This window comes from Brassica rapa, chromosome A06 (assembly GCF_000309985.2).
Source record: "Brassica rapa cultivar Chiifu-401-42 chromosome A06, CAAS_Brap_v3.01, whole genome shotgun sequence".
NCBI classification, from domain to species: Eukaryota; Viridiplantae; Streptophyta; class Magnoliopsida; order Brassicales; family Brassicaceae; genus Brassica; species Brassica rapa.
In genome coordinates this window covers 19,709,512-19,724,179 of record NC_024800.2, presented here as the reverse complement: position 1 = coordinate 19,724,179, position 14,668 = coordinate 19,709,512, and the positions used below count along the sequence as shown (strand labels likewise).

General features: G+C 33.0%; 4 protein-coding genes and 1 non-coding gene across 5 annotated transcripts; 2 read left to right on the top strand and 3 right to left on the bottom strand.

Moving 5' to 3' along the window:
• The first annotated feature begins 2,165 nt into the window (after nucleotides 1-2,165).
• On the top strand, nucleotides 2,166-3,024 carry LOC103873926. Its single transcript, XM_009152329.2, has one exon. It carries the CDS (start codon nucleotides 2,375-2,377, stop codon nucleotides 2,972-2,974), a length of 600 nt encoding a protein of 199 aa, XP_009150577.1. The 5' UTR covers nucleotides 2,166-2,374; the 3' UTR covers nucleotides 2,975-3,024.
• LOC103873927 (annexin D2) lies at nucleotides 2,970-5,146 on the bottom strand. The gene is made up of 4 exons (XM_009152330.3): nucleotides 4,895-5,146; nucleotides 4,352-4,497; nucleotides 3,842-4,273; nucleotides 2,970-3,408 (listed from the first exon to the last, which is right to left on the bottom strand). The coding sequence occupies exons 1-4, from the start codon at nucleotides 4,968-4,970 to the stop codon at nucleotides 3,112-3,114; spliced, it is 951 nt and encodes a 316-aa protein (XP_009150578.1). The 5' UTR covers nucleotides 4,971-5,146; the 3' UTR covers nucleotides 2,970-3,111.
• A 3,046-nt stretch (nucleotides 5,147-8,192) lies between these two features.
• On the bottom strand, nucleotides 8,193-8,265 carry TRNAR-ACG. The gene has a single exon. It is a non-coding gene; the product is annotated as a tRNA-Arg (tRNA).
• Nucleotides 8,266-8,322: 57 nt separating this feature from the next.
• Nucleotides 8,323-11,491, bottom strand: LOC103873925 (asparagine synthetase [glutamine-hydrolyzing] 2). The gene is made up of 13 exons (XM_009152328.3): nucleotides 11,235-11,491; nucleotides 10,900-11,038; nucleotides 10,714-10,809; nucleotides 10,483-10,624; nucleotides 10,310-10,405; nucleotides 10,122-10,216; nucleotides 9,893-10,051; nucleotides 9,725-9,805; nucleotides 9,421-9,642; nucleotides 9,125-9,340; nucleotides 8,945-9,031; nucleotides 8,766-8,873; nucleotides 8,323-8,688 (listed from the first exon to the last, which is right to left on the bottom strand). Exons 1-13 carry the CDS (start codon nucleotides 11,312-11,314, stop codon nucleotides 8,512-8,514), a joined length of 1,698 nt encoding a protein of 565 aa, XP_009150576.1. The 5' UTR covers nucleotides 11,315-11,491; the 3' UTR covers nucleotides 8,323-8,511.
• A 438-nt stretch (nucleotides 11,492-11,929) lies between these two features.
• Nucleotides 11,930-14,252, top strand: LOC103873923 (UDP-N-acetylglucosamine transporter ROCK1). Its single transcript, XM_009152327.3, has 6 exons — nucleotides 11,930-12,181; nucleotides 12,800-12,848; nucleotides 12,942-13,168; nucleotides 13,303-13,648; nucleotides 13,739-13,813; nucleotides 13,903-14,252. Exons 1-6 carry the CDS (start codon nucleotides 12,063-12,065, stop codon nucleotides 14,065-14,067), a joined length of 981 nt encoding a protein of 326 aa, XP_009150575.1. The 5' UTR covers nucleotides 11,930-12,062; the 3' UTR covers nucleotides 14,068-14,252.
• The last annotated feature ends 416 nt before the right edge of the window (nucleotides 14,253-14,668 follow it).

Here is a 14,668-nt window from a genome sequence, read left to right as displayed (position 1 = left end):
AACTTTACAAACTTGGATAAAACTTTATATAAACATATGAAGTCCATCGGAGATGGAGATGAATTTCAAAATAACAGCCGGCTAAGATGATGCTTTGAGAGATGAATTATTATCAATTTCTGTATCCTAGAAAAGTCAGTTTATTAATCCATACATTAACAAGAGACATAGCAAGCTGCTAGATGTGGTATATTCTTAGCATACAAACTAATATTTTAGACAATTCAAGGTTGCGTACTTTTAGGGCTTTGTGTTAAAATTACTCGTTAGTTAATTTGTATTTCTTGTGAGATAAAACTCAACAAAAAACAATCGTATAACCTTATGGGTTCAAATTTAAAATACAGATGTGAAAAATGAGCCGTTATATGGGCCAACACAAGCATGTCTCTTTGGACGTAGGCTTTTGGGTTAAATCCTCGTGCACAAAGTTACACCTTACATTCCAACATGGCAACAGAATTTTTAATACTTCTTCTGGTGTAGTCAGTGATTTTGTGACAAAATCCAAATTAAATTTTGGTGGGTCCAGTTAAAAGATTTGGAGTTTGATTCTTGATAAGATTTTGGACAGAGAAGATCAAAACTTGCTTCACTTCCATAATATTATAAAAGATCATCGTATTAACACAACACAAGGGTTAATTTTTATTGGAGCAATGAGGATATGCACCAAGTCATGATCTAGTCCACCCATGTATTATAAAACCCCTATGTGTTATTTTTAATATGAATACATTGTCTATTACTATACTTTAAAGCTAAAGTAAGTAACAAAGTGTTGTCCTTTGGAATTCTACAATGGATAAATCTAGGACCACTTACTAAGATCTCGAATCATACAAACTACCACTAAGAAACTCAAAAGTTATGTGTTATGCACTACATAAACTAATAGAATATTATGATCACATTCCACCATAAGGATATACTAGATTTTGACCCGCGCAGGCGCGCGGGTGTATATTTTGAAAAATATGTTGGTATTTGTTTTTCATGTAATTATTAGGATTTGAAAAAATGAATCCGAGGAACATAACCGATACCGATCCAAAGATATAGTACCAAACCCAAACATAAATTGATTAAATATTCTAATTATTCAAAATTTTGTTATTTAGAGAACCGAATCTGATCCGAACCGAAGTATTTGGGTATCCGAATTTATCTAAAAATAGATTTATATACTTATATATATTAATTATTTTTAGATTTAACGTATATAAAACATCAAAAATGATACTTTTAAATTGGTTTAAATACTTGAAAATATATATAGATAGTCAAAAGTAAATATCTGAAATAGTTAAAGTATACTCAAATCACTAAAAATACTTAAAATAATTATTGATTTCGTATCCAAAATTTTAAATCAAGCCAATTGATATGTTAAGCTTAAGTATTATGACATATGTTATTCAAATTTATACGTAATATATTATTTTATTTATACATTTTGAGAAATATAAAATATATAATGATTTAAGACTTTAAAAATAGTTTAAATTAGTTATCCAAACCCAAACCAAACCCGCAAAGATCCAAATCGAACTCAAACCAAAATTTAGAAACATTCTAATAAGGCTGAAATCTTTGACCCCGAAAACCCAAAATACAAACCGATCAGAACTAAACCCGTATGAGTATCCAAAAGCCCATCCCTAGTCATTATTATATATCGTATTTTATCATCATATAATTAATCGTATTTTATATGTACCATCATATAAGTAATCATATAATTAATAGTATTTTATACATACCATCATATAAATAATTACATATATTATATTTTTAAAACTTAATATGAAATATGAAAACCATAATTTGAGTTGGTATTTCAAATTGGGCTTTGTATTATGTTTTTCTTATATATATTGACAATATTTTTTTATAATGGTTATTGAAAAATAGTTTAGTAAAAATCTATTTTTGAATATATGTATATTTTTGAATCAATTTTTGATATAAATCAAATTTGAATTATTATTTTGATTTGAAATATGTATATAAAGTTTAAATTTTGTTTTATGGTTAGTTTAAAAAATTTTTTTTTAGGGAATTAGATTGACCCATTTTGGTATATTTTAAAAGTGGCCTAGATAACTTTCAATTTAAAAAAAAAACATAAGCCCATTACTTTTTTTCTTAATATTAATATCCTTGTTTTCAAACAAAAATATTTTTTTTTAAAAGACTGCAATCCATGTTTCCAAACACTCCAAATTTTTAAAAGTCCTATTCAAGTCTCCAAACACTCCAATTTTGTACTTGAGTTTTAATAAGATAGATAAATACAAGAGTCTTTGTTCCATCAACATATCCATCAACAAAATTTCATCTTTGATTCTTGATTTTGTAAGAAAGAAAAAAAATGGGTGTTATGGGGAAGAAACTTAGTTCACTAAAATGCGAAGTGAGAGTAATAGAAGCAAGAAACGTGGAGATCAAGTCACAAGCTAGTACTCTGTTCGTTAGATTCTATCTCTCTGCAGGACACAACAGAAAGATAGAAGTAAACACAAGAGAGCTCTGTCAGAAATCAGAAAATCTCGTATGGGATCAATCTTTTGGTCTGGAGTGTCAAGGCAACGAAGCAGCAGTCGAGGAGTTAAAGCAACAAAGAGTCATTTTCGAGTTAAGGAGGAGGAAAACAGCTTCTTTTTTAAGGAAGTCATCGAGATCAGAGGTTGTAGGGAGAGGAGAGGTCTCATGGGAATCGGTTTTCGAGTCACGGGGCATGGAGATGGAGAGATTTATAGTGATGAGTGAATCAAAAACCCCGCTGTTTGGAGATGGGAGCCCTGTCTTGTTGAAGATAGGTTTAAAAGTCCAAGCTATAGAGATGAAGAAGATGTTGATCAACAAGAAAGAGAAGCTTTGTGCATGTTGTAGTAGTAGTAGAGACTGTAAAAGCTGTAGTTGCTTAGATTACGAAGCTTTTGCTTTAGCTTGTGCTCTAGATTGTATTTAAGAAAACAGATTTTGATTCAAATCAACAAACTCAAATAGCATTGATAGATATAGTTGCAGAACCAGTTTTCACAACTCTTTTATTCAAAACAAACCATGAAAATAAAAAGGGAAATAGAATCAGTTTCAGTTTCAGTTTCAGACATCCCCATGTCCAAGAAGAGCAACAAGCATGTCCTCATAATCACCAGAAGTGTCTTTAGCAACGGCACGGTCCAAAGGAACGCTGTTCCTACGCTGATACTCCTCTTTGATGCGTTCCATGTCAACTTCAGTTCGTGTAGTCACGACTCTGGTTAGTCCCCACTCGTCAGTTCCCATTTTGTTGATTGCGAGACGCAGAACCTTCTCAAAATGCTTCTCAGGGTATGTCAAACACGTGATTGCAGCTCTAAGTAGTTTCAGGTAATCATCATCTGAACCTTCCTTCAAGTTCTGCAATATTATTCAACACATAATCAATCAGCTGTTTGAAGAAGATATTATAATAAGGGTAGTAGTCATGAGCATATTATCCGAAACCGAAAACCGAACCAGAATGGAACCGATCGAACCGAAAAAACTAAAACTGAAAACACGGATAGATATTTACAAAACCCGAACAGTTCCTATTTTTCTAAATCGAAACCGAACCAGAATCAAACCGAGAAACGAACAGGTACCTAAACATTAAAAAAATAGTGAAAATATTAATTATTTTTAATTTATATATATATATTATTATTTTTTTGTGCGACATATATATATATATATATATATATATATATATATATATTATAATTTATAAAAAATATCCAAAAAAATAGAATTACCGAACCGATCCGAACCAAAAAACCGGGCAGCACTGAAGGGTAGTTGAAGTTGTTACCTTGTTGATGGAGTTTCCATGCTCATTGTTGTAGTGGTTGAGAGTAGCACCGAGCTGTGCTTTGCTTCTTGTGGTCAAGATTCTGATGAAGTCATCATCGTTGAAAGCTTTCTCTGAGACCTTCTCGTGAAGCAACTTGGCTTCAGATCTTGCGAGCATCATGTTCACATCGTCTCCTTCGTACCTGAAAGTGCTAACCAGAGGAAGCAATAGCTTGCGGAGGTCACCGGAAGTGTGTTGAGCAACATCTTCCTCGAGCGATTTCTTGTAGCGAGCTTGGTAAGCTTGCTTGACCTTAAAAAGCTCAACAGCAGACCTTGTGCAAGCGATCTCGACGAGAACCCAGTTGTTCTTGGTGAACATTTTGGTGGATTCTTTGGCCAGATAAGCATCTCTCTCCGCTGGATCAAGCGTCCACAACATCACAGCTCTCTGTTACAACCAAAGAACCAAATCTCAGTGTTATATTATAAGATAATCAGTGGAGACCATTAAATAAAGATAACAAACCTCAAAGTCGCTAGAGAGCTCTTTGTCTAAAGCCTTGAGGAGATCCTCATTGTAAGTAGCGGCGTAAACGCTGCGGATCAAGCTGCGTTGTGCAGAGTTTCTGTGAGCTAGGATTGATATGATCAGCTTCTCGTTCGTACCCCATCCTGCGATTTCAAAAATCATCACTTTTTTAAAAAATGCTTAAACACAAATCATCTTAGGGGGAACATAAAGTTGTCTCTTTTACCACACTTTCAAAGTAGACTTTTTGGATCTATGTGTAATGTAAGAAGAAAAAAGCTTTGGTTTTATAAGGGGAAAAAAAACACACTTGACACTTTCATCATCATTAATGTATATTATAAGATCCTGATCTAGTGATTGAAGAACATAACAGGATCAGTATAAGAAGAAAAGAGGGATCACAGGTAAAATCATCCCTAATCACAACAAAATGTAGTAGATCGTGACTATGATCAACAAAACAACATCACGTGATGAGTATAAGCAAGTCTAGACTAGAAGATGGAAACTTTTGTTTAGATCAAAAGGGAGAGAGACCTGAGAAAGCCTTGTGGAGTTGCTCGGCGTCGTCTTCGGGGAGAGGGACATTGCTCGGGACTTTTAGAGACGCCATTGTTGTTTTTGGGATCAGACTTACTTTGAGATCTCTCTGTGTTGTTGTGTTTTTTTCGTTGTAATGAGATGAAGAAGGTTGATGCACGTCTTCTCACTTAAATAACGTTACGGGAAATCTCAAAAGTTATTTTATGAATATAAAGAAAGTAATCCCTGTGTTACAAAAAAAAAAAGAAAGAAAGTAATCTCTAAGCATTTAGTATTAAATCTAAAAATAATTCAATATATGGACACATATATTGTCCTAATAAATCATTTAACAGCTGTCTTGAAGAAAAAAAGAGGAAATGGCTTTTTCTGTGACATTTATATTTGTATACTTTAAATTTTAAATTTAAAGGTTAGTAATGATTGAAAATGTATAAAACTAATTCAAGTAATCACTATTTCAATTGTTTTTTTTCTCAAACCAGCCTGTAATTAAAATCATTATTACAAAAAGAGATATAGGAGGGATATGATACCTAGTTAAGTTTTTATAATATAAAAGTCTTCTTTTTTTTTTTTTTGAAACACAAGTCTTCTTTTTTGCTACAATTCAATTTCGAAGAGAAAAGTTAATTGTATACAGGCATAAATGTAAATAATTGATCGGTACATTGTCAATAAATGTGATGTAAAACGTGCGCTGAGATGGAGAAACTTGCGAATAAGCAGAATGTGAACACGTTCTTTGGACTTGGTCAATTCAGAATAAGTCCAAAATCAAACTGTTTTTCAATTAAATTATTTTTATTATATTATAGAAATACTGAGATACGATGTGGAAAGCGAGGACGATGATGAGTCCATGGTTTACTTAATGGCGTTGTTAGTATTGGAATTTAATTAAATACTAAGTGATTTTTCCGTGATTATGCATGCATATAAATATTATAAAATAAATATTATAAAATAAATATATTATAATAATTTATTAATATTTTAGTTTTAATTATTCTGTTATTTATTTTATAATCAATATGAATAGTTTTAAATAACACTATGTTATTTTAATTAGACGTATAATTTTAGATATATAATATCTTGACTGTTTAGTTATTATTTGGATATATTAGATAATATTTATTTTTTCGATTTAACTATAATATTTTTGTTGTACAATTTAAAATTTTGATTAATTTTGTTATTTTAATGTAGTTTGATTTTTGTCTTAGATTTGTAAACATATTTTAGTAATATTATGTATAATTCAATATATGTCGTTTTGAGAATCAAATAATAAAAGTAAACTAAAGTGTTGACGATTCAAAGTTATATAAATAAATATAACAATGATAGTCTTTTGAAACTTTATGCACATATATATATATATATATAAGTTATACATAAGACATAATTGTAACAGTTGGTTATATATATATTTCAAAAACTATTTAAAAATTTCATAATTATTTGTAATATGTTGAGCCATTCTATAATTTATATGTATAAAAATATTACTATAAATAAAATATATTATTTTAATTTAATGTTTGATTTTGTATAAAAAAAATTGACTTGGTCAAGTTACTCATTTTGTGGGTATATTGTGTTACATATATTCCGTCAAATTAAAGTATAACTATTTATATTCATTGTATTAGTTTGGTTGTTCATCTTAGATGTGTAAATATATTTTGATTTCTTAGTAATTTAGTATATGTTAATTTGGAAAAAAGAAAATTATAAAAAAAATGACGATAGGTACAAAGTTACATAAAAACATAACCGATAAATTTTAAAAGAGAAGATTATTTATTTACTTTGATATCAAGATTATTTTTCTAAATTTTTTTTTTATGAAATCACATTATATATGTAAGAATATATTCTTCTTAAATTTTATTTATCATATATGTAAATTTGAAAAAAAGAAATATCCTAGGATAACACTAAAAAACGTTTATGTCACAAATATAAATTTTAAGAATCAAAATGACCAAAATATTTCAGGTAAATATACATTTATACCCTTAGTGTTAAATAATCTAAACTTTAGGGTTTAGAGTTAAGGGGTGGGGATTTGTGATTGAGATTTAAAATTTTATAAAATAAAAAATAAATATAAAAATTTGAAAAATATTTACAAAAAGTATTTTCGAATTACAAAAAAAAATTTGAAAAAAAATTATAAAAAAGTTCGAATTTGAAAACATATCATCTAAAACTATAATTTTATATATATATATATATATATATATATCTAGGGTAGTAGTGTCATTTTACCTATTAAATGAAACATTTTGATCATTAGCCTATTTGTGGTCTATTTTTGTGATCAAAACTTGAAAATTATCTATTTAGGAGAATTGCTCTTTGAAAAATATAAAAGAGAACTTAAATAAAAAAGAAAGATTAAATTAAATTTTATTCATTAAATATATCTAAATTTATGTTATTAAATTATTTTGTAATAATTTGAGAAATAGATTGATTTAAATAAAATGCTTAATAATTTTAAAATATATATTATGTTTTTAAGATTATTTTTAAAAAGGGAAAATTATTTTTCTACTTTAAAATCAAAATTATTTTGTGAACTTTCCTTATTATGAATTACACTATATATATAAAATATGTTTTCGTTTTTAAAATTTATAAATTTTATTTATTATATTAGTTTTTTGAAAAAAACACAGAAAAATAAAACCTAAATAAAAAAGGAATTTTTTTTAAAAAGTATTTAATAATGATAATTAGATATATTTGATTGATAAAGAGTATCATCGTAATCAACCACCATAAAAGTTAACGTGATTGCGATATGTAAGAAATTGACTTTTTAAATAATATTATAATGATGTATTTCGAAGAAATGGATGATATATATTTTTAAAAATAAATGAAAGGAACTTCATTTCTTCAATTTTTTATGTAAACAAGAAGTTAGTCAAATATGTAGATTGAAGACACGGATGATTTATATTTTTTAAAAAATACATGAAAGGAACGAGATTTTCATTTCTTCGAATTTTATGTAAACAAGAAAACGATGGATGGCTAACGTGGTTGGCGATAAAGCTAAAGTATGAAATGGAGCAGTTACTTCGTCTACTCAAATTTGATTACGCTAATATAATATTTTTTAAGAAAAAGTTAAGATGCCATAGAGGTATGTACAACTAATAAGGTTAGGTTATCTGTCTTTTTAAAAAAGAATACATACGATTCTGAAAAGTCTACTCCCAAATTGAAAGCTAATACAAGCGATAAGAACAGGGCCAAAAAACAAAAGCAGCGACTCCGCTGGGGATCGAACCCAGAATCTCTGGTTTCGTAGACCAGCGCCTTATCCATTGGGCCACGGAGTCCTTTTTGTTGTAAAGATACATACCTAACAAAGAAATACACTTACATACCCAGTCGAATACAAGAAGTTGCGGACAAGTGTGGATTCATCAAATAACATTCAAAATCTGAAATATAAATCTTCCAAGATTTGTCTGAAACAAGACGCAAGAACTACAACTTAGGTACAAATGCAGACAACGTGTATCAAATTTGAAGGAACTCTGGGGATTCATGGGAATGCTTGTAACGTTCTCTTGTCATCCGTCTTAACTTCTTAGGGCACCATTGGCAGCTTTATCTTCCTCATAAGCTGCGACATGAACTCCAAGAGCCGCACGTCCTGAAGGATCAAGATTCTTTGACCAAGTTGCATCCCACTCTATAGCCTTCGCTGTACTGCAAGCTATACTTGGACCTCCTGGCACAGTCGCTCTTGCAGCACTCTATAAAACATACAAGAATAAAGATTATGACCAACACCAACATTTTAAATACTTGTACCACACTGATTAGAGTTTACCTTAGGGAAGAACTTTTCGAAAATGGTTCTGTAGTAGTAAGCTTCTTTTGTCATGGGTGTGTTGTCTGGGAAGACAAAGCTTGCGTTTGACAGCATAGTGTCAGAGACCTATAATCAAGAAAGTATGTCAAAAAGTCATTTTATCAAAAAAAAAATTGTCTTAAGTATATATATCTCACATGTTTGTTTGCATGATCTTTCAAACCATCAATCCAGCTATACCCAACTCCGTCACTGAATTGTTCTTTCTGTCTATACAGAATGTGCTGTAATTCACCAGAAGATGAGAGGAACTCTGTGTTAGAACCTATAAACACTGTGATTGCAAGAAACAGAACTGAGTAAGTAGGTAAGCAAACCTTTGGCAGATAAGGCTTTTCTTCATCATCAAAGGCATTGCGTAGCACCCATTTCTCAATCCTCCCGAGATCAGGCCTGATCATCTTCCACTCTGGATCAATGCTCATCGCCACATTTAAAAACTCTTTATCTAGGAAAGGCACACGAGCTTCAACACCCCAAGCAGATGTTGACTTGTTAGCTCTCAAACAATCATATTGGTGAAGAGCTTTGATCTGTTTAAGTAAAAAAAAGCAAAAGATAAACAAGATTCAGTGATAGAATAAAGCAGAGCAAAAAAATGAAAAGGAGAGACCTTTCGGCATGTTTCTTCGTGAAACTCTTTCTTGTTAGGTGCCTTGTGGAAGTACAAGTACCCTCCCAGAATCTCATCAGAGCCTTCACCAGAAAGAACCATCTTTACACCTAAGGATTTGATTTTTCTGGACATGAGAAACATTGGCGTGCTAGCTCTTATGGTAGTCACATCATATGTCTCAATATGGTAAATAACTTCCTCTATTGCATCTATCCCATCCTGAAGTTATCGATAAAAGAAGATATTAAACTGTCTTATCAAAGATATATGATAAAGAATCTGGTTCAAGGAGGTGAATCACCTGAACTGTAAACTGAAACTCGTGGTGGCGAGTCCCAAGATAGTTAGCAACTTCTCTGCCAGCTTTAAGATCCGGCGACCCCTGAAAAGCAACAACAGAATATATATATTAAGTATCTCCCAAGGGGCAAAAAACACACTGTAAGAGTTCTGGTGTTAAGTTTTAAACCTTCAAACCAATGCAAAATGTATGCAACTGTGAACCCCATTGAGCAGCTTCAGATTTTTCCAAATGGCGTAATGCAACTGAAGCAACGAGGGACGAGTCTAGACCTCCAGAGAGAAGAACTCCGAAAGGCACATCAGTCATTAGTCTCTTTATAACAGCCTACAAAAAAGATCATGTTCATGCTTCAAAAACCTTTTACAGCAATAGGACTGAACATTTTGAGGATAACCTGTTCAAAAGCATTGCGGAGGACTAAAGGATCATATGGGGTTGAAGGAACCAGCTCAGAGTACCATGAAGGATTGTACCACCTCCTAAGCCCTCCTACAAGTTAAACACAACTTTCAACTGAAACTACAAACCGTAAAAATGCCTCAAGTTTAATTCAATGGTATAATAATAATAATAATAGAATACCTTGTTTACTTGAATAGATGTGGCCTGGAGGGAAAGCCATAAACTGCTCACAATCATCACTAAGTGCCTTCATCTCAGAAGCAAACCATACAGAACCTATTAAGAAGAGTTACTAAACATTATACACTACTTGATGAGACAAGATTAAAACAGTACTTGGAATATATATATACCATCAACACCCCATCCGATGTATAAGGGGATGACACCAATAGCGTCCCTTGCAGCTATGAAACTCTTGTCGCGTGTATCGAGAAGGACGAACGCAAACATTCCATCCAACATGTCAATAAACTCCTCTCCATGTTCTTCATACTGCAAACAATAGAGATGTTCAGAGTTACACACTCCCAAAATTGAAAGCTAGAGCAAACTAACTAAACTATTCAGACTCTTCTACTTACAAGATGAGCAATGACTTCACAGTCACTACCAGTCCAGAACTGATGAGACTTCAGCTTCTCACGCAGAATCTTGTGGTTATATATCTCTCCATTGACCTGAAAATCATTACCACATTTTGATCATCCATTCATGATGAGACTTACTGAGAAGAAAGCAACAAAGAGGGTATCAAAAGAGAAAAGTACAGTGACAACGACGGTCTTGTCTTGGTTATAGAGAGGCTGGTCTCCGGAAGTTGGGTCGATGATGGCTAAACGCTCATGAGCAAGGTAACAATCTTCATGACAATGGAGTCCACTCCAGTCAGGACCTCTATGCCTCAATCTATACACAAACCAAAAGTTAGCCCAACAATTCTCCACAAAGATGAGATCTTTTTGAAACAAACACATTGCCCACGATTAAAAAAGGTTGAAACCTTTGGATACGAACTCATAAACGGTTGGCTATAACGTGAGTGCATTGCTTCATCATTATATAAATGGATGAGTCAATGAAAGGGAGGGGGAGAGTGAGATACCTGCGAGAGAGTTCGATGATGCGAGAACGTTTAGCTTGAGAGTTGTCGATGCAACCAAGGACTGCGAGTATCCCACACATTGTGGTGTGGCAAAGGAACAATCTTCTCTGATAAACAAATGGATTGAAGAAGAGTTTTATTTATTTATATATATAGGGAGGCTTTCAAGTTTCAATCACAGCCGTTGATTTTGACATTTCACTTATAACCCTAATCTTTTGTTTTTTTTTTAATTTTGGACGATTGGTAGAGAAATCTCTATATCCGGAAAAAAAATCATTGTCCAAGTTGGAGAACTTATAAAAACATTACCACATGCTATATACAGTATTTGGCCTTTCACATTTCGAAACCACGTTTTGAACGATTGGCTCAAATTTTCATTGGTCAAGAGTTTTACAAATCAATTCAATTATTCTTGATTTTTGTAAATATAATTAGCTATTTTTCTCTCCATATCTACATCATCTAAATCTAAATCAAAAAGATAAATATTAAAAAATATTAAATTGTATTTTAATATATTGGATTTTATATAATAATTGTTTTCACATTCTATTTAATTGGATTTGTCATAATATATGATGAAAATAATCGAAAAAGGACTTAACTAGTAATGTTTGTTCCTTTTTATTAGATTTAGTAAAGGTGATGGATTAATTTGCAAAATATGTTTCTAAATATAAGTAACTACTTGTCAAACAAAACGGCGCCGGGTTGGTAGATCTTCACAAGAGAAGAAGTATAAAGTTAGAAAAGAGAAAAGTGTTCTTCTCCTTCTTATCGTTTCTACAACACATTCTCCACCAACAGCGAAGAAGGCGATCTATGGGATTCATGGCGGCGTCTAACGGAGCAAAGAGTCCGTCGAAGAAGGTTTTGTTTTACTCCTTACTGCTAACGCTTCAGTACGGAGCACAGCCTCTGATCTCCAAACGCTGCATCGGGTACAACCTTAATGCCCTCTAAATCTCTCTTCTTGGTGATTTAGTGGGTTCGTTTTCTGGAAAATGCGAGTTTTTTTGTTTGAATTTTGTTTTAATGCAGAGTTGGAGTTTGATTTCTTCGTAATCTGTTTGTATGCTTTGATCGATTCAATCTGCAATTGTTGCTCTTAATAGTGATTAAAGTTTCAAACTTGAATCTGGAAACCTACGTTATTGTGGTTATTACTGTGAGAAAATACGATGCATGATCACTGTGAAGCTAAATTGCTATAATGGTGTCCGTGGCCTGTCGAATTAGCTATATTCATCACAGTGTTTTAGCTGTTAATGCTACTCTTGAGGGTACTAGTGTATAGTATACTACTTGGTATTGACTTTTTATTTGGAAAAGTTCGACGTCTATGTTCATTGTGATACTGAGGAATAGCTAGTTACTAGTTAGGCTTTGTTGTCACTAGTCCATTTGTTACTGTGAGAAAAGGATATTTCTATGCTCTGTGTGATACTGAGGATAGTTAGTTACTAGGAGGCTTTGTCGCTAGTACATTTTGGTTGTATCTTCTTGTACGGTTAATGGATTGCCTCTTGTCATGGTTTTTGATTGATGTTTTTTTGCAGGAAGGAGGTTATTGTAACTTCATCTGTTTTGACATGCGAGATTGTTAAGGTATTTGGTCGTTTTAAAAAAAAAACAATATTGTAATTTTACAATTGTGAGATACTGTTTCTGAAAGTTCGGTTGTGTGTGCTTTGTTTTCAGGTCGTATGTGCTCTGATTCTCATGGCAAGAGATGGCAGTTTGAAGGGGTTAGCAAAAGAGTGGACGTTGATGGGATCCTTGACTGCATCAGGACTTCCTGCAGCCATATATGCACTTCAGAACAGTTTGCTTCAGATCTCCTACAGGAGTCTTGACTCCTTGACCTTTTCTATTCTCAATCAGACCAAAATCTTTTTCACTGCATTCTTTACATTTATCATTCTGAGGTAGGTCCTTATATTTTCTTCTCCCTAGGATCTTGTGTGCTCCAAGTTCTATGTGCGCAGGACTTTGTATTTTCATGAGCTAGAGATGTGTTGTGCGATTGCCTGAATAAGTCATACATGGTGTGATCTTGTAGGCAGAAGCAATCAGTGCAACAAATAGGAGCTTTGTGTTTATTGATCATGGCAGCAGTCCTTCTAAGTGTTGGTGAAGGCTCTAACAAGACTTCTTCAAGTGGCATTAATCCTGAACAGGTGCTGTTTTCTGGAATCATCCCGGTCTTGGTAGCCTCTGTGCTCTCGGGTTTAGCATCTTCTCTATGCCAATGGGCTTCTCAGGTCAAGAAGCATTCATCATACTTAATGACAGTAGAAATGTCTATTGTTGGAAGCCTCTGCATGTTAGCAAGTACCCTTAAATCTCCAGATGGTGAAGCCATCAAAAGACATGGTTTCTTTCATGGTTGGACTGCTTTAACCATGGTAAACTGCTATCTCCAACTCCTGAAAGATTCTGTCGATGGAAACACTCTTATTTCTAAATGTCTCTATGCACTGTGGTTGTTATAACAGGTCCCAGTTATAAGCAATGCACTTGGTGGGATTCTCGTTGGCTTAGTTACATCACATGCCGGTGGTGTACGAAAGGTAAACATTCCTAATCATTTCTTATACAGTTCAATATTCTGCAACAAGAACTGAAGCTTATGTGCATGTGTTTTTGTTTTCTTCCAAAGGGATTTGTGATTGTCTCAGCGTTACTTGTCACCGCTCTGCTGCAGTTTGCGTTTGAAGGAAAACCGCCTTCATCGTATTGCCTCGTAGCTCTTCCTCTCGTGATCAGTAGTATCTCATTGTACCAGAAATATCCATACCTGGACAAGAAGAAGAAGAAGGTCTAAGAACCTTTTACATCTTCTCAGATTCACAGGGGTAGCTGCTGCTAAATATCTAGATGATAGTGATTCTTGGACCATTCAGAAGAATTTGTATTATTACATTGATAGGGTAATACATATGGAATGAGTCCTGTAATGATCTGAATCCATGTTACGAGTTTTATTTTATCAAAAACTTTAGCTCTTGATTCGGTGCGTTTATCTGTTCTGGCGTATTTATGATTGTGTACGGTGGCTGAATCTGAGTTCGGCCTAAGTGTTTGAAACGGGGCAAGAATAACGCAAATTCAACCACTAATCTTATATTATTGAAGACAATAGGCCCAACACTCCTGTTCCTTGGCGTTGGTAAAACAAGTATACTTATTCGTTATTTCATGTAGGGTAACTTCGACAACAGTTATCATCGGTTCCTAATCTCTCCATCTACATTGATCCATTAAAACACGACCTACATGATACATACGCAACTGTTGGGTCAATTTATAGCTAGGTGGTTTGACTGTTACGTACGAGTCTATAAGGCCACCGATTCTGTACCAATAACAGAGGAGAGGCCCAAAACAGAAGACGGCTTAAGGAGGAAGACGCTTCTAGAAGGAAT

What these genes read in the sequence shown, in the direction of transcription:
- LOC103873926 (XM_009152329.2), top strand. Translation starts at nt 2,375, where the DNA reads ATGGGTGTTATGGGGAAGAAACTTAGTTCACTAAAATGCGAAGTGAGA.
- LOC103873927 (XM_009152330.3), bottom strand. Translation starts at nt 4,970, where the DNA reads ATGGCGTCTCTAAAAGTCCCGAGCAATGTCCCTCTCCCCGAAGACGAC. An exon ending in ACTCCACAAGGCTTTCTCAG is followed by an intron (nt 4,498 to 4,894) that starts GTCTCTCTCCCT and finishes TTGAAATCGCAG; the next exon opens with GATGGGGTACGAACGAGAAG. An exon ending in AGCTCTCTAGCGACTTTGAG is followed by an intron (nt 4,274 to 4,351) that starts GTTTGTTATCTT and finishes TGGTTGTAACAG; the next exon opens with AGAGCTGTGATGTTGTGGAC.
- LOC103873925 (XM_009152328.3), bottom strand. Translation starts at nt 11,314, where the DNA reads ATGTGTGGGATACTCGCAGTCCTTGGTTGCATCGACAACTCTCAAGCT. An exon ending in TCCGCAATGCTTTTGAACAG is followed by an intron (nt 10,052 to 10,121) that starts GTTATCCTCAAA and finishes TCTTTTTTGTAG; the next exon opens with GCTGTTATAAAGAGACTAAT. An exon ending in TCGAAAAGTTCTTCCCTAAG is followed by an intron (nt 8,689 to 8,765) that starts GTAAACTCTAAT and finishes TATGTTTTATAG; the next exon opens with AGTGCTGCAAGAGCGACTGT.
- LOC103873923 (XM_009152327.3), top strand. Translation starts at nt 12,063, where the DNA reads ATGGGATTCATGGCGGCGTCTAACGGAGCAAAGAGTCCGTCGAAGAAG. An exon ending in ATCTCCAAACGCTGCATCGG is followed by an intron (nt 12,182 to 12,799) that starts GTACAACCTTAA and finishes GTTTTTTTGCAG; the next exon opens with GAAGGAGGTTATTGTAACTT. An exon ending in TTTACATTTATCATTCTGAG is followed by an intron (nt 13,169 to 13,302) that starts GTAGGTCCTTAT and finishes GTGATCTTGTAG; the next exon opens with GCAGAAGCAATCAGTGCAAC.